General features: G+C 45.1%; 1 protein-coding gene across 2 annotated transcripts in view; it reads right to left on the bottom strand.

The window, feature by feature from the left end:
• The window catches only part of LOC140410605 (uncharacterized), a 67,146-nt gene that overhangs the window by 16,924 nt on the left and 24,683 nt on the right, over window positions 1-25,539 (bottom strand). For both annotated transcript variants that reach the window (XM_072498893.1, XM_072498894.1), the window contains exons 4-8: window positions 24,961-25,083; window positions 14,087-14,209; window positions 11,420-11,542; window positions 9,655-9,777; window positions 8,450-8,572 (exon numbers count right to left, since the gene is read on the bottom strand). In XM_072498893.1, coding sequence (XP_072354994.1) covers window positions 8,450-8,572; window positions 9,655-9,777; window positions 11,420-11,542; window positions 14,087-14,209; window positions 24,961-25,083 — 615 coding nt within the window. The remainder of the gene's footprint in view (window positions 1-8,449; window positions 8,573-9,654; window positions 9,778-11,419; window positions 11,543-14,086; window positions 14,210-24,960; window positions 25,084-25,539) is intronic.

Below are 25,539 nucleotides of genomic sequence, written 5' to 3'. Positions count from 1 at the left end.
CTATTTATTGACTACAGCTCCGCCTTCAACACCATAATCCCAGCCAAGCTCATATCAAAGCTCCAAAACCTAGGACTTGGCTCCTCACTCTGCAACTGGATCCTCGACTTTCTAACCCACAGACCACAATCAGTAAGAATAAACAACACCTCCTCCATAATAGTAATTAATACCAGGGCCCCGCAAGGCTGCGTACTTAGCCCTGTACTATACTCCCTGTACACACACGACTGCGTGGCAAGATTTGGTTCAAACTCCATCCACAAGTTTGCTGACGATACGACCATAGTGGGCCGGATCTCGAATAATGACAAGTCAGAATACAGGAGGAAGATTAAGAAACTAGTGGAGTGGTGCAGCGACAATAATCTATCACTCAATGCCAGCAAAACTAAAGAGCTGGTCATTGACTTCAAAAAGCAAAGTACTGTACACACCCCTGTCAAATTCCTAGGGGTACACATCTCCAAAAATCTGTCCTGGTCCACCCACGTCGACTTTACCACCAAAAAAGCACAACGCCTATCCTTCCTCAGGAAACTAAGGAAATTTGGCATGGCCACATTAACGCTTAACAACTTTTACAGATTTACCATAGAAAGCATCCTATCTGGCTGCATCACAGCCTGGTATGGCAACTGCTCGGCCCAGGATCGCAAGAAACTTCAGAGAGTGGTGAAAACAACCCAGTCCATCACACAAACCTGCCTCCCATCCATTGACTCCATCTACACCTCCTGCTGCCTGAGGAAAATGGGCAGAAAAATCAAAGATCCCTCCTACCCGACTTACTCACTCTTCCAACTTCTTCCATCGGGCAGGAGATACAAAAGTCTGAGAACACGCACAAACAGATTCAAAAACAGCTTCTTCCCCGCTGTCACCAGACTCCTAAACGACCCTCTTAAGAACAAACCTCATTAACACTATACCCCTGTATGCTTCACCCGATGCTGGTGTTATGTAGTTACATTGTGTGCCTTGTGTTACCCTATTATGTATTTTCTTTTCTTTTCTTTTCTTTTCATGCACTTAATGATCTGATGAGCTGCTCGCAGAAAAATACTTTTCACTGTACCTCGGTACACGTGACAATAAAAAAATCCAATCCAGATATTCACTTGGGTTCAGAGGGGAATGTGTATTTTCCCACTGTCATAGTGTGTGCTGAAATAGGACTTTCTGTGTAAATGAGACCATTGTAGTTTAAGATATACTTTGTAATCTGTGTTAATCTTTAAATCTGTGTGTACTTGTTAAACTAAGGGAGTGAAGGAGTATTATCTTATAATCTAGTTTTTCCATGTTTAAAGAATGTTTTCATCTTGTTGTTAAAACTAATTTCTGTCCTGTGACTCTGTTCCTCCACGATTTAGAAATAAAAAGTAAAATTTACAGTCTTTTGAGCCAGGATTCCATTCTGGAATTTTCCCGTCCAGTTATAGCATCAACTAGGATCGTAACAGGGCATCTGTCACTTGGGTGTTACAGAGGTGTGCAGTCAACTGTCAGATGTCACAGAAGTCTGCGGATGAACCTTGGAAGGATCCAGCAATGAAGAAATTCAAGGTCATGATTACTTTGACTGCCACTGGCAGGTTATAGCCATGAGTGGAGTGAGGTGTGAGTTCCTCACAGATGAGGGCACAGATGCCTGTAGCCACCTGCCTGGAGAGTCGCAGTCTCCTACAGCCCTGGTTTTCCATCATGCCCAGATAGCCTCACCTGTTCAGGTAGATTCTGTACTGAGTGTAGTATCTCTTTCTGCTTGTGCCCCTCATCTCTTCTCTCTAGTCTCCTGATGTCCGGGATTCCTTCATGTGCAGGTTCATGATCTATAGCTATAATAGCCTCTGTTTCTGAGCGTGCAGCGCCGATTTCTAGCTGCACCCTTCCTGTTGGTCATGTGAGGTCCAGGCAGCCTTGGTCAGTGATCAGTGACCCAATGTCCAGGTAATGCTAAAAGAATGATAACCCACCGAGGTGACAAAGTTCAGCTTTCTCACTCCCTCCCCTGTCACAAGAACACAAGAAATAGAAGTAGGAGTAGGCCACCAGGCCCTTCAAGCCTACCCCGCCATTCAATACAATCATGGCTGATCTCTGCCGGCCTCAACTCCTTTTCTATGCTATTTCCCCATAGCCCTCTATTCCTATTCTGCCAAATGTTTATCCACCTCCACTTTAAATACTTCTTTTTTTAAATAAATGTAGACTATCCAATTCGGTTTTTTCCAATTAAGGGGCAACTTAGCATGGCCAATTCACCTACACTGCACATCTTTTTTGGGTTGCGGGGGTCAGACCCACACAGACACAGGGAGAATGCGCAAACTCCACACGGACAGTGACCCAGGGGTGGGATCGAACCCGGGTCCTCAACGGTGTGACCCAATCTATCTATATCCCATTGCGGAATCACAATATCACAATATCATATAATCATAGAATTTACAGTGCAGAAGGAGGCCATTTGGCCCATCGAGTCTGCACTGGCCCTTGGAAAGAGCACCATACCCAAGTCTCCACCCCATCCCTGTAACCCCACCCAATCCTTTTGGACACTAAGGGCAATTTAGCATGGCCAATCCACCTAACATGCACATCTTTGGATTGTGGGAGGAAATCCACGCAGGCACGAGGAGAAAGTGCAAACTCCTCACAGACAGTGACCCAAGCCAGGAATCGAACCTGGGACCCTGGAGCTTTGAAGAAACTGTGCTAATCACTGTGCTACCATGCCCCCCATCATGACATGCTCTTCCACCTATTTTCGTTTCTTCGGTCCTTTGATGTACTCCTGCAACATTTCACTTCAGAATGTGAGCACTTTCACACAAGATAGTCTGCCACTAACCTGCAAGACAAAAATATTTTTTGGTGACTCTTCGATGGGCTTCTGCACTCCTGTATTCACTGTGCCTGAGCCCTGAGAGTTGCTGAAGTCCAGATGCCTTCAGGAAACCATCTAAAAATGGGCTTTAACTAATCTCTTAAGTGGTAATTGGCCCCTTAATAGGGACGGGTCATCCCGAGGCCCATATTCAAACACGGCCCTCATGAAAGACACTTAAAGAAGGAACAGAGGTGGAAGTTCCAGCCATGCAATACAGCCGCCATTTTTTTCTTCTGCCTGCCTCTATTCTGACCTGACCCAGGATGTTAAAATGCAGCCCTAAATCTTTACAAGAACTGTGTTAAAAGTAAAGTTGCCATAGCATGCTGAGCCAGTCAAGAAAACCGTGCAGTGCTGGTCTGAGGCACCTGAGGACATTCTCCACGACTGCTCAGATATGGACTGGTCCATATTCAAAGCCGCGGCAGCTAACCTGGACGAGTACGCAACCACTGTCACAGACTTCATCAGTAAGTGTGTCAAGGACTGTGTACCAAAGAAGACAATACGGGTGTTCCCCAATCAGAAACCCTGGCTCAACCGAAGGGTTCACTCCCTGCTGAAGTTCCGGACGGAGGCGTTCAAGTCTGACGTCCCTGACCTATATAAGAAATCCAGGTACGATGTACGGAAAGCCATCAGAGATGCAAAAAGACAATACCGTATCAAACTAGAGTCCCAGGCCAACTACACTAACCCATGATGACTATGGCAGGGCCTACACAAGATCACAGCCTACAAAGCAAGGGCAGGTGGAATATCTGGGGCTGGAGCATCCCTACCCGATGATCTGAACAAGTTCTATGCCCGCTTTGAGCAGTCAGCCAATGCATCAGTGCCACCTGCCCCAACAGTCCTGGACACACCCATACCCACTATTACAGCCTCAGAGGTAAGAGCTGCCTTCTTGAAAGTGAATCCGTGAAAAGCGACAGGCCCTGACGTAGTCCCTGGGCGAGCACTCAGAGCCTGCGCAGACCAGCTGGTGCGTGTATTCGCAGATATCTTCAGCACCTCACTCCTCCGCTCTGAGGTCCCCGCCTCCTTCAAGAAGACCACCATTAAACCAGTACCAACAAGATAGCCTGTCTCAATGAATACCGACGTCTGTTACCATGAAATGCTTCGAGCGGCTAGTCATGAGACGGATCAACGCCAGCCTCCCAGACAGTCTCGATCCACTGCAGTTCACCTATCACCTCAACTGGTCCACAGCAGATGCTATCTCCCTGGCTCTACAATCAACACTCGAACACCTCGACAACAAGGACACCTATGGAATACAGCTGTTCACAGACTACAGCTCCGCCTTCAACACTATTATCCCGACATGACTAATAACCAAACTCTGGAATCTTGGATTTGACCCCCTCCCTGTGCAGCTGGATCCTTGACTTCCTCACCAACTGACCACAATCTGTTAGGATAGGCAGCTGCACCTCCTCCACAATAATCCTCAACACCGGGGCCCCGCAAGGATGTGTGCTCAGTCCTCTACTGTACTCCCTGTACACACATGACTGAGTGGCAAGATTTAACTCCAACTCAATCTATAAGTTTGCGGATGATATGACTGTGGTGGGCCGTATCTCAAACAATGACGAATCAGACTACAGAGGGAGATAAATCATTTGGTTGCATGGTGTACCGAAAACAACCTCTCTCTAAATGTCGGAAAGATCAAGGAACTGATCATCAACTTCAGGAAGCGTAGCACGACATACACTCCCGTCTGCATCAATGGCTCCGAAGTGAAGATGGTTGATAGCTTTAAGTTCCTGGGGGTCACCATTACCAACAGTCTGTCCTGGTCCACTCACGTTGATGCAACAATTAAGAAAGCCCAACAACGTCTCTACATCCAAAGGGAACTAAAGAAATTTGGCATGTCTGCATCACTCCAAGATCGCAAGGAACTGCAGAGTGTGGCGAACTCAGCCCAATGCATCACACAAACTTGCCACCCTCACATTGATTCTTTATACACCTCCTGCTGCCTCAGGAAGGCAGACAGCATTATTAGAGACCACTTCCACCCAGGCATTGCCTTCTTCCAGACCCTTCCATCAGGCAGAAGGTACAGAAGTCTGAAGACCCGCACATCCAGACATAGGAACAGCTTCTTCCCCACAGCTACTAGACTCCTCAATGACTCGCCCTCGGAGCGATCTGTTCCCTGTAAGAACACTATTCACGACGCCCTATGCTGCTCTTGCTCATGTATTGACTTTGTTTGGCCCCTTGTTCTACACTGTAACCAATCACTGTTTGTTGATGTATCATTTGTCAATGTTCTTTGTTGATTATTCTTTTTGTCTACAATGTATGTACATTCCTTCATCCGAAGAAAAATACTTTTCACTGTACTTCAATACATGTGACAATAAATAAAATCATCAATAATTCAAATCATCAATCATCAGATGACCATAGGCTGCTTTCCCCTTTGAGAGAGAGCGCTGACTGGTGGTGATTTAACCTGAGGATCACCAAACCTCAGGCAAGGGGCAAGGTTGAGAAGGCCTCGGCTGGTACGGGAACTGTGTAAGACTGAAATGTATGATGATTATCTTCAGGCTCAAACCAGCCACAACCATCTATGAGAGTGCAGAACAACACATGTGCATCACAAATGGAAACGCCCTTGTGGCTGGTGTGAACAGGTTTTCTGGTCTTCATTCAATATATAACCTGGACGGCACCTGCAATTATACCCTGTTTTAGTGTTCACACATATTTGCTCATGGTCTCCAACAGCACATATATCCAAACCTGAAATAAACCATTAAATTTAATATATGTCCCAACCCTACCATCCACTTACCCACCAACCACCTCACTGGCCTATTAAATTCACCTACTTCACCCACCTCACACCTAACGCACCTATCCACCTCATCTACCCATTCACTCACTCATCTATTCGTTGACCCATCCATTCACTACCCCATACTCATTCATTAATGTTCCCTCCTTCCCCTGACGCTGCACTGTTCAGTAGATTTAGATGGGAAATGCTGTCCATTTTTCTGCAGGCTAGTCTTGGAAGATCCCAGAGGAAATATAGTAGCGTCGGGTTGGTAAAATCTTCACGGGCAGTGGCAACGCATCCCACATTGCTGCTGACTGAAATATCTAGGACATTAACTGGAACGAGGAAATTAATATTTGTGATGAATGTGTTAAGTGAAGTGGTCTGTGGAAGTTTGAACTGGATAGGGAAAGCTTCGGCTACAAGGTGAAGAACAACATGAGCAGAATTCAGGAAAGAGGAAATTAATATTTGTGATGAATGTGTTAAGTGAAGTGGTCTGTGGAAGTTTGAACAGAAAACAAGTTAGAAAATAAAATATATATCCATAATGACAAAAACTCAATTACTATTTGCTATACTCTCACAAAAAGGTAGAAATGCAAAGAAATACCATTTAACCTATCTTAATCACACATTATCTTCTTTCATCCATGTAAAGGACATGCTCAACCATTTTTATCTTTTCTATTGGCTTCAGATTCATTTTTTAAAAAGCCATTCTTATGGCTTGAATAGGAAAGTGGGATCTTCTGTATTTTTTGTTTTGGTGTGAAAGTCAGAGTTTGCTTATAATGGAACAGCAAACACATTACAGGATGTAACTAAAAATATTTTATCTTCTATAGGCTATCAATTCAGCATATCTATAGTGTATAACTTTTCAGTAAATAGAACAATTAATAGCAATGACCATCTCTTACAAGAGAGGATCTAACCACTGCCCCTTGACATTCAATGGCATTACGATCGCTGAATCGCCCACAATCAACATTCTGGGGGTTACCATTGATCAGAAACTGAATGGACTAGCCACATTAATACTGTGGCTACCAGGACAGGTCAAAGGCTAGGAATCCTATGCGAATAAATCACCTCCTGACCAAAGCCTGTCCACCATCTTCAAGGCACAAATCAGGAATGCAATGGAATACTCTCCACTTGCCTGGATGAGTGCATCTCCAACAACACTAAAGAAGCTTGACATTATCCAGGACAAAGCAGTCCGCTTGATTGCCCCCCGTTCCACAAACATTCAACCCTCCACACCACCGACGAATAATGTCAGCAGTGTGTACCATCTACAAGATGCACTGCAGTAACTCACCAGGGTTCCATGACAGAACCATCTAGAAGGACAAGAGCAGCAGATACACTCTTGTACCTCGCATACCCCACCACCTGGATTCCCCTCCAAACTATTCAACATCTTGACTTGAAAATATATTGCTGTTCCTTCACTGTCGCTGGGTCAACATCCTGGACTCCCTCCCTGTCAGCAGAGTGGGTGTACCTACACCTCAAGGACTGCAGCGGTTCAAGAAAGCAACTCACCATCACCTTCTGAAGGGCAACCAGAGATGGCAATAAATGCTGGCCTAACCATATGGGGGAGGGGGGGATATGGGGGAGGGGGGACGCCCACATCCCTTGAAAAATTTTTTTTTTAAGTATACTCAATGTGAGTACAAAATGAAGAAGAAAATATTTCCAAGAACTTTGTAAAGGGCATAGAATCTATGACATTACATTTTAATATCTTAGGGACAAAGGCAACATTTAGGTTCTATCCACCTACAACTAATTATAATCACACAGAATAACCCATGTCCATCACAACATGGCAAAACCCCAATGGTTAGTGGTTTATTTGAGCAAGTGTTCTGATCCTCATTAAGTATAAAACAGCGACAGCATCTGCAATAATAGGATGTTGCTGTGCACTCACAGATGTGCTCTCACAGTTTCCAATGATGCACCTGAAATTTCTTCACCTGATATATTTCATTGAATTTTATCATAACATTTGGCAATGGAAAACAACCTGCTAGTTATTACTGTATTTTAGAGGTAGAAATAATCAGACAAAGAAATTAACATTTCCCACATAAAATATTTTATTTAAAGTATTTTAAGTGATTAACATGAGCAAATCTACAACTAATGCTTTGAAAATATGGTGAAAGGTCTTCTGAGAGATTATTTGTTCATGTGAGTTGCTTGCGACACTACACCAGAATCAGCCATGTAGAGCTTGACTAGAGTTAAATGAAGCTCTCCACCTTCTGCTCCTCCTACAACATATCCCTTTTTGATTAAACTGTTTTAAATCTGTTCTTAGGTGATTTAGTGAGAAATTTTGTTTGGCAACCCACCTCTGAAATGCAATGCATCACCCTGTTAGAGGAGCTAATTAAACAAGTCGTCGATATGTCTGAATATGGGTATTGTGCTGGATATGTGAACTTCATAATGTCACTTAAAAATATTCATTTCCACCTTGATGTATTGTTTCATGATTTCCTTCCATGCACTGAAGTGAAATTAGAAGATTTTCAATGAGATATCCTCCTGAAGTCATATGAATTCGGGAGTGATCTATTCATATTTTAATGAAACAATTTAATCAATTTTCAACATTACCAATGAGAGGAAAAGCAAAAAAGTATTGTTAGTATTTGGAAGGACTAAGTTAAGTGGCCTGTGGAAGTTGGTTAAATAATGTGTTAATGGTGTCTTACGTGAGCAGGTTTTCTGGTCCTCATTCAGTACAAAGCCCGGACGGCACCTGCAGTAATAGGATGTTTCTGTGCTCACGCATATGTGCTCACAGTCATGGTTTCCAATGGCGCAGATATCCTCACCTGAAATATTTGATTAAATTTAATGCACTTTTCCATAAAAATTGGTGAAGGAAAACAGCCTGATGGTCATTGTTGTATTTTAATGGTGACAATAATCACAGACAAAAATGTTAACATTACCATTAAAAATGTTTTATTATAAGTATTTTAAGTAGTTAACATGAACAAATCTACAACTAATACTTTGAAATGGTGGTGATAGGTCTTCTTAGATATTATTTGGGCAACTGAGCTGCTCATTAGGCTAAATCAGAAGGCATTCAGAAACAACCATGCGGAGCTTGACTAGAGTTTAATGAAGCTCTCCGCCATTGGCTCCTCTTTCAACATATTTATTTTTGACTAAGCTCTTCCTAGCCTGTTCTTCAGTGATTTTGACAAATTTTGTTTGGCAACAATGTCTGAAGTGACTTGGAATGTTTTACCATATTACAAGTTGTTATTTTTGAATGTGGGCATTGTGTTGGAAAGTGAACTTCTATCAGCCAAAAACAGTAATTTCCACCTTGATTTATTGTTTCATGCTTTCCTCCTATGCAACTGAAGTGAAGTTAGGAGACTTTCACTCAGATATCCTAATAAAATGGTGCTGATGTGCTACAGAGTTTTTCAAGAAGTCCAAGTTGCCATATAACATGGCCTTTCAGATGCATGTTGTCAACTGGCTAGTGATGACAAAGGCTCCAATTCTCGTCCCATCACTTGGCTGAACAATAATCTCTCTTGCTCTCACCATCTGCTAGTGCAGGCTGATATTCAAATCGGTTTGGCCATGTTATTAACACCCCTTTCTTAGCCATCAACTTCTGGATTGGGACCTGAATTCAGAGCTTCTGACTCACATGTTTGGATGCTTACATTCTCTGCCACAAAGCCTCCCACCCTATTGAGATAAAATGCTCTAAATATGAAATTACAGACTCATGAGTGATTTATTCATATTTTTATTAAATAATTTCATCAGTTTTTAACATAAAAAATTGAAGGAAGAGCAAAAAACATTGTTAGTACTTGGTGGGACTGTTAATTTAAGTGGCCTGTGGAAGTTTGGTTAAAGAATGCGTGAATGGTAAATGTCTTACGTGAGCAGGATTTCTGGTCCTCATTCAGTACAAAACCTGGACGGCACCTGCAGTAATACGATGCTGCCGTGCTCACACATATGTGCTCACAGTCATGGTTTCCAACAGCACACATGTCATCACCTGAAATATTTGATCAAACTTAATATATCTTTTCCTTAAAAATTGAAGAGAAACAGCCTAAATTCATGGCCATATTTTAATGATAGCAACAATAACAAAGTAAATGTTATGATGTGGAGATGCCGGCGTTGGACTGGGGTGAGCACAGTAAGAAGTCTTACAACACCAGGTTAAAGTCCAACAGGTTTGTTTCGATGTCACTAGCTTTCGGAGTACTGCTCCTTCCTCAGGTGAATGGAGAGGTATGTTCCAGAAACATTTATATAGACAAAGTCAAAGATGCAAGATGATACTTTGAATGCTAGCATTTGCAGGTAATTAAGCCTTTACAGAGCCAGAGAGAGGAGTAACCCCAGGTTAAAGAGGTGTAAATTGTGTCAAGCCAGGACAGTTGGTAGGATTTTGCAGGCCAGATGGTGGGGGTGAATGTAATGCGACATGAATCCCAGGTCCCGATTGAGGCCGCACTCATGTGTGCGGAACTTGGCTATAAGTTTCTGCTTTGCGATTCTGCGTTGTTGCGCGTCCTGAAGGCCGCCTTGGAGAACACTTACCCAAAGATCAGAGGCTGATTGCCCTCTACTGCTAAAGTGTTCCCCGACTGGAAGGGAACATTCCTGCCTGGTGATTGTCGCGTGATTAGTAAATGTTAATGTCTTTCATTGCAAAACTATTTTAAAATACTAATTGTGTATAAAGTGGGAAAAGCTACCACTGGTGCCCTGGGGAAATAGTGGTGGGTCATCTTAGGGATTGTTTGTACATCTGAATTGCTCGGTAGGCTAGACCAGAGGGCATTTAGAACCAATCATGCAGAGCTTGACTCAAGTTTAATGAAACTCTCCTTCAACGTATTTCTTTTTGACTAAGCTCTTGCTAACCTGTTCTTTGGTGTCTCAGTGCCAAATTTTGCTTGGCAACACATGTGCCATGGAATATATATCATGTTAGAGGTGCTATATAATACACGTTGTTATTTTTGAATATGGGTATTGTGCTGGATAAGTGAACTTGCGTCAGTCAAAAACAATCATTTCTACCTTGATGTGTTGTTTCATGATTTTGTCCCATGCACTGAAGTGAATTTAAGAGACTTTCACCCAGATATCCCAACAAAATGGTGCTGATATGTTACAGATTTTTCAAGAAGGCCAAGTTGCCATACAACATGCCCCTTCAGATGCGTGTTGTTGAATGGAGCTGTGGAAAGCGATGGCAGAGGCTCCAATTCTCTTCCTATCACTTGGCTGAGCAATAATCTCTATCGCTCTTTCCATTTGCTAGTGGTGTGTGTTGAAAGGATTTGCAATCTGATATTCAATCTGTTTGGTCGCGTTATGAACCCTTTTCTGAGCCATCAAACCCCGGAGTGGGGCTTGAAGCCAGAGCTTCGGATTCAGAGGTTTGGATGCTTACCGACTGTGTCGCAAGACCTACCAATCCGATTGAGATAAAATGCCCTAAATATGAAATTACATACTTATGAGTGATTTATTCATATTTTTTATGAAACAACTTCATGAATTTTCCACATTACCAATTAGAAGAAAAGCAAGAAACCCTGTTAGTACTTGGTGGGACTGTTACGTTAAGTGGCCTGTGGAAGTTTGGTTAAAGAATGCGTGAATGGTAAATGTCTTACGTGAGCAGGTTTTCTGGTCCTCATTCAGTACAAAACCTGGACGGCACCTGCAGTAATACGATGCTGCCGTGCTTACACATATGTGCTCACAGTCATGGTTTCCAACAGCACACATATCATCACCTGAAATATTTGATTAAATTTAATATATCTTTTATGAAAAAAGAGAACCTAAAATTCATTGCTGTATTCTAATGGTAGCAATAATGACAAACAGAATCTTAACATCTTTCATGCAAAGCTATTGAAAATATTCAATGTGGATAAAGTGAGAATAGCTACTATTGGTGCCCTGAGAAGATAGTAGTGGGCCATTTTATGGATTATTTGTACAACTGAGTTGCTTGGTAGGATCACAGGGCATTTAGAACCGATCACATCAAGCTGGACTAGAGTTAAAAGAAGCTCTCCATCCTTGTCTCCCCCTTCAAGGCACTCCTCTAAACCCTTGTTGGCCAACCTTTGGTCACTTGTCCTAATATGCCCTTATGCGACTCAGTTTGATAATGCTCTTGTAAATTGTTTGGGGATGTATTACTACATCAGTGTTGCTATATAAATGCAAATTGTTATTGTTGAGTATGGGTAAGTGCTGGATATGTGAACTTCATAAAGTCATCCAGAGATGCACCTTTCCATTTTGTAGGACTGGTTCCATTATTTGCTTCCATGAACCAAAGTGATGCTTGCAGATTTTCACTGAGATTTGCTATTGTAGGAAAATACACTACAAACTGAATTACATATCTGTGTCATTCATTATCCTTTTCATAAATCAAATTAATTGATTTTCATTATTAAGGGTGAGGGGAAGAACAACTCTCAATAAAATAGCAGCAGTAACTTCCTCAGAGTGGCAATCTCTGGCAGATTTCCACTCTGAGTGGACTTACCCTCACTGTAATTGCAAAGTCCCTGTCTCGCCCAACCTTCCTTGCTCAGGCTGGGTGAGACTGGAGCTGCATCGACAAGTAATTGGGGCTCATGGAAGAAATTAAGGCCTCCTTTTACGACACTACCTGGACTGGAGAGGGTGGGGTTGAGGAGGTGGGGGGTCGGGTCAGGCCAGGAATGGGCCGGGGAGTCGGAGCATGAGGTGGTGGAACTGGGAAGGGGGAGGGGGAGTCGGACCGGGCCAGGGGTTGGGTGGGTGGTTGGTTGGGGCTGGTCTGGGGGAAATTGCTAAGGGGGTTGTGTGTGGAGTGCCCCGTGTGAGGCTGGGATCAGTGTTTAAAATAGTTACTCTGGAGTAACAAGTGCTTTTATTCCTTCCAATTCTTTCAGAGATTGGAATCTTACCAACATTTGGCAGTGTTAGGGTCAGACTGAAAACTGTCATGGAACTCTCCAGTTGCACAGAGCAGTTTTCTCTCCAAATGTTGACACTCTTGTAGAGAAAGAAATTAGTGGGTTTGGTTCACGCCATCACTCTGGCCGGGCAGGGCCTCATAGAATCGGCAAATAGCTCCACAAAGATCTGGGTGCCATCTTTAAAGGGTGTCTAGCTCAGTGCTACAGCCTAATGGCCCCCAAACCTCAGCAAGGTGCTTTTGGAGGCTCTCCCACCCCCTTTCCCAAGGATCCTCACGACATACACACCCCCCATCTCTGACAATCCTCGCTGACATACACCCCCACCCCCTGACAATTCTCGCCAGATTTCCACCTCCCCCCCCCCCCCAACATTTATTGCCGGCATTTCGCCCCACATCCAACACCATGGAAATATTGTTGGCACTCTTCCCCTCCCCTCACCCCACCACACATCAACAATACACCCTCCTCACGGGGCTCCACTAGGGCCTCTTCCTGGCACAGTGCCAATCTGGCATTGCGAACCTGCATCAGAGGAAGGGTATGCCCTTTCCAGTCCCCCGGGAGCTATACTTACATGTGCACCCCTGGAGGGACCCCCTCAACTGCTTTACGTCTGGCCAAACCTGTTGTAAACCTTGCTGACATGACGTCACGCTGACGAGGTATGAATATTTAGTGAGGGAGGATCATGTGGCGGTGGCCCTTTGTGGGCATGAGCCTCATGACATCGTCGGCAAGGGGGGGAGGAATTGGGAAACGTGATCTGTCCGGTGATAATCACATTTTCCAATTGCCGCGGGATTTTACATCCATGTTGCTGATCCTGCGGATGGCGAGTGCGGGTCAAAATCGCCCCAGCAGAACCATCTGGAGTTAGCAATTTAAATGGCATCGGTCGGATGGTTCCCAGCCCAGTATAATTGTCCAGGGGAAGTTAGCACTTCTGGGCAATTGCCTGGTAAATCCTTACATGGGAAATTGCCAGACGGATTCCTTAGCGCTTCATTGGAATACCACTGAATGCGACACTGGGGAACCGGGAAGTTATGGGCCAACAGTCGTGAAAGTCTGCAGACGGCAGCGCATTATTTGGATAAGAGAATATCAAAGGCAACGTGTTCTGAAACTCGTACAATCTCATTCACAATTAATAGCAAGGTTGATTTATAAACGGAACCATTAGTTTAATCGGGATTCAGAACAGCAGCACCTGTATTTACTTTCAATCTCTGAACCTGTAGATCACAACGTCCAGACTGATGTAACAATTCAAAGTGTATGGATTTGAAGTCTTTATTTGGCGGGTGTGTCTGTGAAATTTTGGATCGGTAACAATGGTCACTGTCTTACGTGAGCACGTTTTCTGGTCCTCATTCAGTATAAAACCTGGACGGCACCTGCAGTGATAGGATGTTGCTGTGCTCTCACATATTTGCTCACAGTCATGGTTTCCAATGGCGCACATATCGTTACCTGAAATATTTTATTAAAATTAATGTTTGTTATCCATAAAAATTAGTGAAGAAACACAGCCTCTAACATATTGCTGTATTTTAATGGTGGCTAAGATCACAACACAAAGGTTAGCATTGCCCAGATAAAATGGTTTCTTAATACTTTATGCAGGTAATGTGGTAACGCAAGGTAATAGGACGAGGCAGAGTTAACAAAGTGGTGAACTATATTTATATATAAACACAACACTAACACAGGTCTGGTCCCACCGACTCCAGAGAAAGATTGCCCCTTAAAGAGGCCATGCTATCACATTCTTGCCCCTTCTAAGTTCTCTTACAATTTCACAAAAAAAACTCTTATATACAACTATGTATATCAAACAAAATTCTCAGTAAGGGAGCTGACGGGCAACATTCGTAAGATCAGTCTATCCAGGGACCTTTGGACTCTTGGAGTGCTGCAACTCTGCACCCGGTTTCTCCATATTTGAGGTACCAGAGTTCACATCAGGGACATGCAAATTTACAGATTCCAAAGAAGAGCCAGTGGCGACACCCTCCTCCATTCCTTCTGCTGACACATGAGATCCCCCTTGAGAAACCCTTGGTTCTACCGCTGCCAACCCTGTGGCTGGCATACTGGTAACTACTATTGGGTCCACACACCTTGCTGTGGGGTTTCCGTACTTCGCCGTCCTGGATCAACGACATAAGATACTGGGCCAGTCCTTGCAATAATCTTCCCGGGTACCCAAGCTGGTCCCATCATCATGAAAGGGCAGGCGAAGTCAATGTGGAGCCTCGTCCAAGGGCAGCCAGGCCACTCCCAACGGTGTAATTTGGCTGCGGGTTGGAAGGTCTGCTGTGTTTGGCAATGTTTTCAACAGCTGACTACACTCTATTTCTTTGTCAATCCCTGGCCACCAAATGTAGCTCCTAGCTAACATCTTCATCTTGATTTAGCCAGGATGCGAGCTGTGCTACGCCAGGAGAAGTGGTTGTCACCCTGGGGGTGGGATTATCACTCTGAACCCCCAGACTATCCTGTCTTCACAGCTAACTTTGTCCCTTTGCTGTAAGTAGGGCCTCACTTGCTCTGACTTATCAAAATGCCAGCCAGTTAAAACCATTCTTTAGCCTTTCGATAAAAGCAGGTCAATGTCAGTCCACGTCTTGATATGGCAGAGTCAACAAAATGGGCAGAGTGTCCAGAAGATTCTGAGCAAGGACTATCTCCTATGGAATGGGAGGCGAAGATATCATCTGTAGATATGGAAGGTGGCTTAGAGCATCAGCATTTGTGATCTGCGTACCTGGTCTGTGTCAAAAAGGCAACTATATTCAGCCAACAGTAATGCCCATCTTTGCACTCTGGCCAATAGGACCGGTGGAACCAGTTTATCCTCGCGGATATGGGGTGGTCCGAGATTATGGTGAACTGGCACCCGTAAATATATTGGTGGAATTTTTTGATTGCATAAATGACTGCCAAACTGACTTTATTTGTGTATACTTCCGTTCAGCATCCGTTAAGGTCGTGGAAGCAAAGGTGACAGGCCACTCCACACCTTCACTGTGAAATAACTGTCCCTGTGCCACAAGGCGATGCATCACACTTCACTATTATGGGTTTGCCTGGGTCATAGTGGACAAATAAGGTTGATGATTGTAGGGCCCATTTCACTTGGTCAAAAGATTTTCTCTGGGAATCGTTGCACTTCCATTGTTGATGCTTCTTCAGCAGTTGGTGAAAGGGAGCCAAAATTGATGATAAGTTGGGTAAAAAGTGATCATAATAGTTGACCATCCCTAAAAAGGGGATATACTTTAACGTAGTATATTCCTTGGTGCTTTTATCACTTTTACTTGTCCTCGAGTGGCTGTAAGCCTTTTGCATCGACTTTGAATCCTAAATATGTGACCTCATTTACCTGAAATGTGCACTGCTCGTGTTTCAGGCGTATTCCGGCTTCTGTGAATCTCCTGAGGACTTCTTCCAAATTGGCACTATGCTCTTCGGATGTTACCCCCATTACTACAACATCGTCCAGATGCACAAGAACTTTTAGGATCCCTTGTAAGGCTTTCCATCGTGCGCTGAAATATAGCGCAGGCAAATGAAATACCGAAGGTTAACCTCGTATACTGGAAAATGCTCTTGTGTGTGTTTATGGTGGTGAATTTCCTCGGGTCTTCCTCCATCTCAAGTTGCTGGTACACATGATTTAAATTCAATTTAGTGTACTTGAGGCCTCCTGCCAATTTGACGTAGAGGTCGTCTATCCTAGAAATAAGATACCTATCTATTTTAGCAGTCCTGTTCTCAGGCAGCTTGTAACTATCACAAATATTTACGGTGCGGTTTGGCTTTAACACTGGAACTATTGGTGCTGCCCACTCGAAGAACTGTACAGGTCTAATTATCCCCAGGTTCTCCAAAAGTTGCAACTCCATATGAACATTTTGATGCAGGGCATAGGGTATTAGTTGGGCTATAAAAAACGTTGGTGTTGAATCAGGGTCGATGTAAATGTTGTCCTTCGCCCCTTTTATGCATCCCAGTTCTCTCTGAAAGACTTTGTGGTACTTGCACAGAAGTTCCTGGAAAACCCTGGGCTGGATTCTCCGCCCCGCCACGCCACAGTTCAGGTTCACCCGCCAGCAGGATGCTCCGTTATGCCGACTGGTCAATGGGGTTTCCCATTGTGGGGCAGCCCCACACCGTCGGGAAACCCCCGGGCTGCTGGCAAAACAGAGCATCCTGCCGGTGGAGAATCCAACCCCATGTCCATGATGCTAAATATCTCCAACCAATTTAACTTAATTTGCTTCAGCCAATCTCACCCCATGGAGGCTTTGTTTTTCTCCTTTTACTACAATTAAGAGAAACAGGGCAGATTGGTGCTGATAGGACACTAGTGTTGATGTTGTACTCAATATCTTCAGGGCCTCCCCAGTATAGGTGGCTGAAGTGTCTGGTGTATTGCTGAGGCTTAAAGGTTGCAGCCCTCCCTATAGATACTTATATGTTTGCTCTCTGACCACTGTGGCAGCAGCATCTGTATCGTCCTCCATATTTAGTGGACAACCGTTAACATTAAAGACAATTCCGATTTGGGATGTCTTGCTTCATTTCACATGTTGAGCTTACAGATATCGGACTTCTCTTCCAGGTCTTCCTCAAGCTTGTTTACTGGACTCGCTAAAGTTTTTTGGGGGGAACTAGGTGTAATCTGTCTGACTCTGCATTTGGCTTGTATATGGTCTATTCTATTACATCTGAAACAATTGAACTATTTTTCATCTGTCTCGGAGATGGTCTGCCCCTCACAGATAATAAGCCACTAAACACTGTGACTGATGGTCACTCTTCCATCCTCCAGGCTCCGCTGCACCCTCACCGTGGGTACTTTGAACAGCTACCATTTCCCACCAGAACTTTCAATTGCTTGAACCAATTCAACCGTTGTGTCGAGGGATATTCTGGTTCCCAACAGCAATTTCTTCAGAATATTCAAGTTATTGGTACTGTAAGAGTCCTTCCTGTTTATTTCCTTTGTTCCCATTTATTTTATTATTTTTGGTCCATGGATCCATAATCAGAATGTGCCTGTGGTAACCACGATATTACATTGTATTGCATTGTGTTGTGTTGTACATGCCTGAGCTTGTCCAGGCTGGCTCCGCCTGTGGCTCCTCCCCTCGGGCTCATGTATAAAGGTGGCAAGTCTCCGCCTCCGACCCAGTTCGGGTGAGAGGCCAGGAGGCTTGCTCTTTAGTGTATTAAAGCCTCAGTTACATTCATCACTCATCGTGTGCTTATTAAAGGTTTATCAATTTAATACACTAAACTTTAAGATGAACTCATCACTGAAGCCTGTGTTTTGTTATGCTCTTGTCGTAGCATAAGCTGGGGCTTCCTTGATGTGCACTCTGACAAAGGAAGGTTCAGATTTGGAGATAGCTTTAACACGTTTATTAAACTATTAACAATTCTCCTACTTGGATTCAACGCTACTGTTAATCCTGCTATAGCTACTCAGACTGACTAACCAGTCTGCTACAATCCACGTGGTGGGAGTGATGTTCAATCAACCCTGTGTCTGTACTCACTGAGAGTCTCCACTGGAAAGAGACTGAGCATGTGTGATGTGTCCTTTTATATGGGTTGGTGTAATGCCCTCCTGTGGTAGTGTCACCTCTGTGTGTATCGTGACTGCCCATTGGTCGTGTCCTATCAACCTATTGGTTGACTGTCTGTGTGTCATGTCTCTGGTGTTCCCTCTAGTGTCTAACTAGGTGTAGTGTATGTACATTAACCCTTTGTGTATTTACAGTGATGTATCTCACCACATCCCCTCTTTTGTCGTGTTACATATTTTCTGTACAGTGTTAAAGAAAACTGATCAAACTAGGTAGATGAGTGATATTCTGTACATGTTATGATAACATTGATCATTAAACAATAAGTCCAAATCATATGCATGAGTCCAAAGTTCATTAATTATTATGGTCGAGTGGCTTTCTTGTTTGGTTGGTGAGTTGGTGATGTTGATGGTGGCATTGCATTGTAAACACCATCAGTGTCCCTGAGCTGAAGGAACTAAGAAGTGGTCAAATCACTTCGTTGTCGGATTTGGACTCTTTTTTTTTTGATGCTTGTGGTGGTAATTCTTGATGGCATCTGTCCTGAAAGCCAGGTTGTCTGTTGGTAGTGCAGCAAACGTGAATTGGTAAGATGCATCATCCTGCCATGGCATATCATTGTACTGAGCTGACCAGTAACAGTGTCCCTTATTTGCAGAGTTGCACCATGTCGTAACCAGTGTTAGTTCCATTGGTGTTGTTTTTGTCATGCTTGTTGTTGACGTTGTTGCCTTTGGTAGGCTTCTTGCTATTGTCTTTGATGTTGTTGTTGTGGTGGTTGGTTTTGTTGCCGTGTTTGCTGCACTCAAGGACCACACTCTGTGGATAATACGAGTCCTTCACACAGTTACTCGTGTTAGCGTGCTTTGTGGCATCTGCTGTCTCCTTGAGCGTGCCGTCACTGAGTTTGCGGCGCTCCCCGTCTGGAGTCATGTCCGGCTTACTTGAATCAGCTTTGGCTTGTCGATGCTCCCCAACTGGAGTCTGGTCTGTTTCACCTGAGTCAGTTTTGGCTTCTTGATGCTCCCCGTCCGGAGTCATTGCAGGTTCACTTGAATCTTCTGAAGTTTCGTGATGCTCCCCGTCCAGAGCCAAAACTTTCAGGAATGCATTTGCTTGTGGAGAGGCTCGAGCGATTGAGATTTGAAGTAACGTGGCGTCACCGGAGTCACCAGTAGTCTCACTGTGATTGTCGAGTGCCTCTGTACATTCTAGCCGAGGTCTGTCACGTTGCACATCTGGTATGGGAAGTGGGATGCCGTCGTCACTTGTCTCACATACAGTGGGTAGAGCCTCAGTGTCTTCTTGGCGTTCACTTGAGCTGGGTAGACCGTCAGAGTCTTCTTCTGGCGGCTCAAATAATCTGGGTGGACTGTCATAGTCTGCTTGCTCTACACTTGAGCGTGGCAGACTGTCATAGTCTGCTTGCTGTACACTTGAGCATGGCAGACTGTCATAGTCTTTCTGTTGTTCACTTGAGTGTGGCAGACTTGCATTGTCTGCTGCTGGTTGCTCAGAGGAGGTTGCTAGACCCTCATGGTCTTGTTCATGCAAGGACTGCGCTTTGGAGTCTTGCATTGCTTCTATCGTGGAGTCTTTCATCACTTTCTGTGTGGAGGCTGGGACCCTGTGTGGTGCGTGGACCACTCTCTGTGTGGAGTCGGGCGTGCGTGGACCACTCTCTGTGTGGCAGCAGACCGCTCTCTGTGGGCTTGTACCGTTCTCTGTCTCTTGGTGTCAGGCCGCAGCATCATCCTGCACTCACGAGTCGGGATGTCATATATGCTGGGCTGAAGATTCCCCAATCCGAAGAACTCGTCGTCGGGGTCTTCAATGTACAACACGTCTAGTTGCGGTTCGGATTTGGTGCTGGAGTAGCCTCCCAAGGTGAAAGCTTCGGCTGAGTCGTTGTCTTCCAAGACCATATCATCACGTTTTGTGTCGGAGCTGGCATTGGGCTTGCGATGTCCAAAGAAGAATTCAAGGTCTGAGTCATAGTCTTCAAGGACTATATCATCTCTTTGGGCGGTGCTAACTGCTTGTTGCAGGGTTCTGCGGAGGTTACTTTCAGCTACTGGTCATCTGCCCTACTCCATCGAGGAAGTCAGGGCTGTCACCAGAGACTGCCAGGTCTGCGCAGAGGGTAAACCGCACTTCTACCGGCCAGACCGTGCACGCCTGGTGAAGGCCTCCCGCCCCTTTGAATGCCTCAGCATGGACTTCAAAGGGCCCCTCCCCTCCACCGACCGCAACACGTATTTTCTCAATGTGGTCGACAAATATTCCAGATTCCCCTTCGCCATCCCATGCCCCGATATGACATCTGCCACCGTCATCAAAGCCCTCAACACCATCTTCGCTCTGTTCGGTTTCACCGCCTACGTCCACAGCGACCGGGGATCCTCATTTAATAGCGATGAGCTGCGCCAGTACCTGCTCAACAGGGGCATTGCCTCGAGCAGGACGATAAGCTACAACCCCAGGGGAAACGGGCAGGTGGAGCGGGAGAATGGGACGGTCTGGAAGGCCGTCCAGCTGGCCCTATGGTCCAGAAATCTCCCAGCTGGCAGGAGGTCCTCCCCGACGCACTTCACTCCATTTGGTCGCTCCTGTGCACGGCGACTAACAAAACCCTGCATTAACGTCTCTTTGCCTTCCCCAAGAAGTCCACATCCAGGGATTCGCTCCCACCGTGGCTGGAAGCTCCAGGACCCGTTCTCCTCCGTAAGCATGTGCAGCTCCACAAGGCGGACCCGTTGGTTAAGAGGGTACAGCTACTCCACGCAAACCCGCAGTTCGCCTACGTAGCGTACCCCGACGGCCGCCAAGACACTGTCTCCCTCAGGGACCTGGCAGCAGCTGGGTCCCCACACACACCCCCCTGCCCCGGCGCCACCCTCCCTTCCCCCAGTGCACCCCACCACAGCCCCCGCTCCAGGACAATCCGTCCTCCCCTTGGTCCCACCCGGGGATGAAGAGGATGTCGACACGCTCCCGGAGTCACCGACGACCGAGCCGACGCCTGACTCGCCACCAGCACTTGCAGCGCTCTCAACGACGGATCAAGGCGCCTGACCGTCTAAATTTGTAACCTTCTCTGAAATTTTAATGACAACCTGTATGTAAATAGTTTTCCACCACCCCCGCTGGACTCATTTTTAACAGGGGGTGAATGTGGTAGTCACCACTGTTGTGTTATATTGTATATACTGCACTGCATACGAGGGTATTACGGTAAGGCCCCTGTACTACAGGTACGGGGGTAGATCCCTGCCTGCTGGCTCCACCCATTAGGCGGAGTATAAATGTGGGTGCTCTCCAAACTGCAGCCGTTTCGGCAGCAGCTGTAGGAGGCCACACATCTCTGTGTAATAAAGCCTCGATTACTCTACTCGCATCTCGTCGTGATTGATAGTGTATCAACTTGACAATGCTGAGCTTTTAACCTTCGGACTTCTCTTCTGGGCCTTCCACAAGCTTATTCACTGGAGTCATTATCGTGCTGTTTTGGGAAGTCGGTGTATCTCCATACACAACAGGAAGCAATGCCACATTGCTGCAGACTGCATGCAACAGGTACGCTGCTCCTCTTACAAAAGGATTTGTCTTAAAGGGAAGGTGAAAAAGAATTACTGCACTGAAAATTCTTGAAGTCTAAACATGAGGCAGACAGAGGGATACGGACTCATGGATGTGGTGCAGGAGGCATTAGTGGTGCAGATGGGCAGGTGGAGAGTTACCATGGTCTTGTGGAGAGCTAAGGGACCCTCAAGGAGACACACAGAAGGAAGTAAGAGCAGGTGACCAGGACCAGAGTCTGGGCCCAAGGACAAAAAGCAGTGCCAGAAGAGGTCCAATGATCTCAGTGGACATGGTCAATGTCATTGAATGTATCTTCACATTGATATCTCCTACTACACAACCAACCTCTCACGCTGCTCAATGCATGCATCACTCACCCACATCAGTCCCTGGAACCCAGGCCTCAGGCTTAACATACAGATATTTCACCTCATCCTCACATACACATCAATGCTGTTAGCCTCACATTCACCTTTCACTGCCTCCACATACCGTCAGCTATTCAGCTGTGGCAAGTTTACCATCAAAACAGTGACACACAATTACTATCCTGTCCTCTGTCCTGTAGGACAAGGTAAAAGCATAGCTGGTGCAGAACCTGTGGAGGAACAGAGGTTTGCATCTCTTGAATACAGATGGCTCCCAGCATTGGGCTGGCTGTGACTGTGCCCACAGCATCCGATGTCACTGAGAACTTTGAGGATGATGGCATCTTCCTGCTTTATATTTCTTCTTAATTCCCAGCCCAACCACATCCTACTGTCTGGCATGACGAGCAAACTGCTGACGGTGTGACCAAGGACCTTGACAGGTGTTGCTGCCACGGTGGTAGGAGCGAAAACATATAAGCATCTACTTTCAGACACCCAAGAACTGTTATCTGCCCAACCACAGGTTCCCCAGAGGGAGGAGGGGGAGCAACGGCACAGCATTAGTGAAGAGGCCCTGTCACTTCATAGAATCATAGAATCCCGACAGTGCAGAATGAGGCCAATCGGCCCATCGAGTCTGCACTGCCCGCCCTACCTAGGGCCACTCCCCCTATGCCTGTAACCTCACCTAACCTATTTTGGACACTAAGGGGAGACTTAGCATGGCTAACCCATCTAACCTGCACATCTTTGGACTGTGGGAGGAAACCAGAGCACCCAGAGGAAACCCACGCAGATACACGGAGAAAGTACAAACTCCACACAGACAGTCATTCAACCCGGAATTGAACCCGGGGCCCTGGCGCTGTGAGACAGCAGTGCTAACCACTGTGCCACCATGACACCTTCTAAAACTTGATCTGATACTTGCAGCCACCAGCTCAGACAATGGCATTGCACTTATCTTGGAGGTTAGTTTCGAAAGATTTAGCACATGGTGAGTCACTGGGCATGGGTGGGCTCTGAACAGGTCTGGATGAAAAGATAATTTGGTTGGCAGCTCGCGGGAGTGTGAATTCGCAGATGAAATCCAATACAGAGGACTTAGATGAACATGTTGATGGGGCAGCATACAGGACAGATACTGGATACATTGTTTTACCTGCCAGATAGCTTCCTGCCACAGTCAAAAAACATGGAATGATCCTGTTCTAACTTTTCAGAGGCCATAGTGCAGAGTTTGCCCCCTCCACAGTCTTTGTTGCATCTCCTTGTTGTGCTGTGGACCTAGAGGCAATGCTACAGCTGTCCTCATAAATGTTGGAGCCTTTGTGTGGACAGGTCACCTGTTTCTCCGACATCCCTGTGAGTATGTGGCAACACTCTCCGGTAAATGCAACAAAATATCTCCCAAAACAGTCCAGAGTACTTTCAGATACTTTCTAATAGAAAAAGTTCCAAACATTTAACTCACCTGCAAAAGGTGACTGCCCCTTTAAATAATGCTGCAGTGGGACCCATCTTGCTTTTTCATGTTTTTTCTTTCAGGAATGGACAAGGTAGGTGTTGCCAGGACATGCATTGCCCAAAGTTGGAAATTCAATGTCACATAAGCAGGTCGGGCTGTGTGTTCTCAGGATGGCTGTGATTGAACGTATTCTGGTGAACGCAGCAGCCTGCTACCAATTCATTGAAGGGCAGCCCACAGGTAGCAGCCCACTGTGCAGTGTGCCCCTGGGGAAGCAGGAAAGGCCTGTGTAGCACCACAAGAAGTAGCAACACATGAATAGATTTTGTTGCCAAAAATGATGGAAGACTAAAAGAATGAATGGTGATTCTTTTCTTTCAATCTGCAAGGTGTCATGTGAGAGTACCTTTAAGAAATGGATGTTTAAGCAATGTATCTTTAAGGAATGGAGTTGATCATATTACTGAAGTGATGTCAGAGGTTGTGGGGAGCTGAACTCACTTCTGCTTTTGGTTTCAGTTTTGCTGAGAGCAGCTAAAAAGTGCCTGGCTGGTTTTGCTGAGAGCAGCTTAAAAGGAGAAAGCCAGTTTGAGACAGCAGCTTGAGAAGTTCTGGTTTGCTGTGAGCTGCTTGAAGGGAGAAAGCCAGTTTGAGAAAGCAGCTTGGGTGTGTCTGTGTGTTTCCAGAGAGCTGCAGGAAGAAAAGCAAGGTGCTGGAGCTGAAGTCAACCGAGTTGATATATCTTTGCCATCCAACAGAAAATATATATATTAACTGTGGCCTGGTGTGTTACTGTTCTGAAGATTTGAAGCCTTTTGGATGTTTGAAGGAACATTTTGAGGGATTATTTAGTGTTGTATTATTTTCGGGGTTATCTTTGAAGTAAGGAGTGTTAAGGGATCCAATGTTTATTTAAAAGGTTAAGTTGAGTTCATGGAATAAACATTGTTTTGTGTTAAAAACCACGTGTCCATAATTGTAATATCACACCTGGGGAACAAGCCGTGTGCTTCAAAAGCAGCAATCCATTAAAGGGAGAGGTTGGTTGAACTCCATGATACATTTTGGGGTTCTGAAAACACCTCGCCCATAACAAAGGGCAAAGGAATATTTAGGCTTTTAGCACCCACAACTAATGATGATTATAAGAAAATCCATGTACATCATAATGTGGAAAACCCCTAATGGTGAGTGGCTTACGTGAGCAGGTTTTCTGGTCTTCGTTCAATATAAAACCTGGACGGCACTTGCAATGAAAGCCCGTTGTAGTGTTCACACATATTTGCTCACAGTCGTGGTTTCCAATGGCGCACATATTCTCACCTGAAATATTTCATCAAAATTAGTGCATATTATCAATAAAAATATATGAAGAAAAGCAACTTGAAATTCATTGATGTATTTTAATCATGGCAATAACCGCAAACAAAATGTGAATATCGGACGTATGAAGTTTAGTTGACTTCAACTTCAACAATGAGAGGAAGAGCACAAAAATAAATGTGAAAGGGTGCAGAGGATAGTAAATGTTTCCTGGATAACAAGATATCAAAGAGAACGGGTTTTGAGCCCACGCTAGCCATGCACCAGATCGCCAACATGGGTGGTCAAAAATAAAACGGGACAGTTGGCCAAACCATGGCTTACCAGGGGAAATTAGAGATGGTATTAGATCCAAGGAAGAACCATACAAATTGGCCAGAAAAAGCAACAGACCTGAGAGAGCAGTTTAGAATTCAACAAATGAGGACAAAGGGATTGATTACGAAGGGGAAAATA

Source organism: Scyliorhinus torazame, chromosome 4, assembly GCF_047496885.1.
Source record: "Scyliorhinus torazame isolate Kashiwa2021f chromosome 4, sScyTor2.1, whole genome shotgun sequence".
Lineage (NCBI taxonomy): Eukaryota > Metazoa > Chordata > Chondrichthyes > Carcharhiniformes > Scyliorhinidae > Scyliorhinus > Scyliorhinus torazame.
Note: the sequence above shows the minus strand (reverse complement) of the source record. Positions and strands in the feature narration are given on the sequence as shown.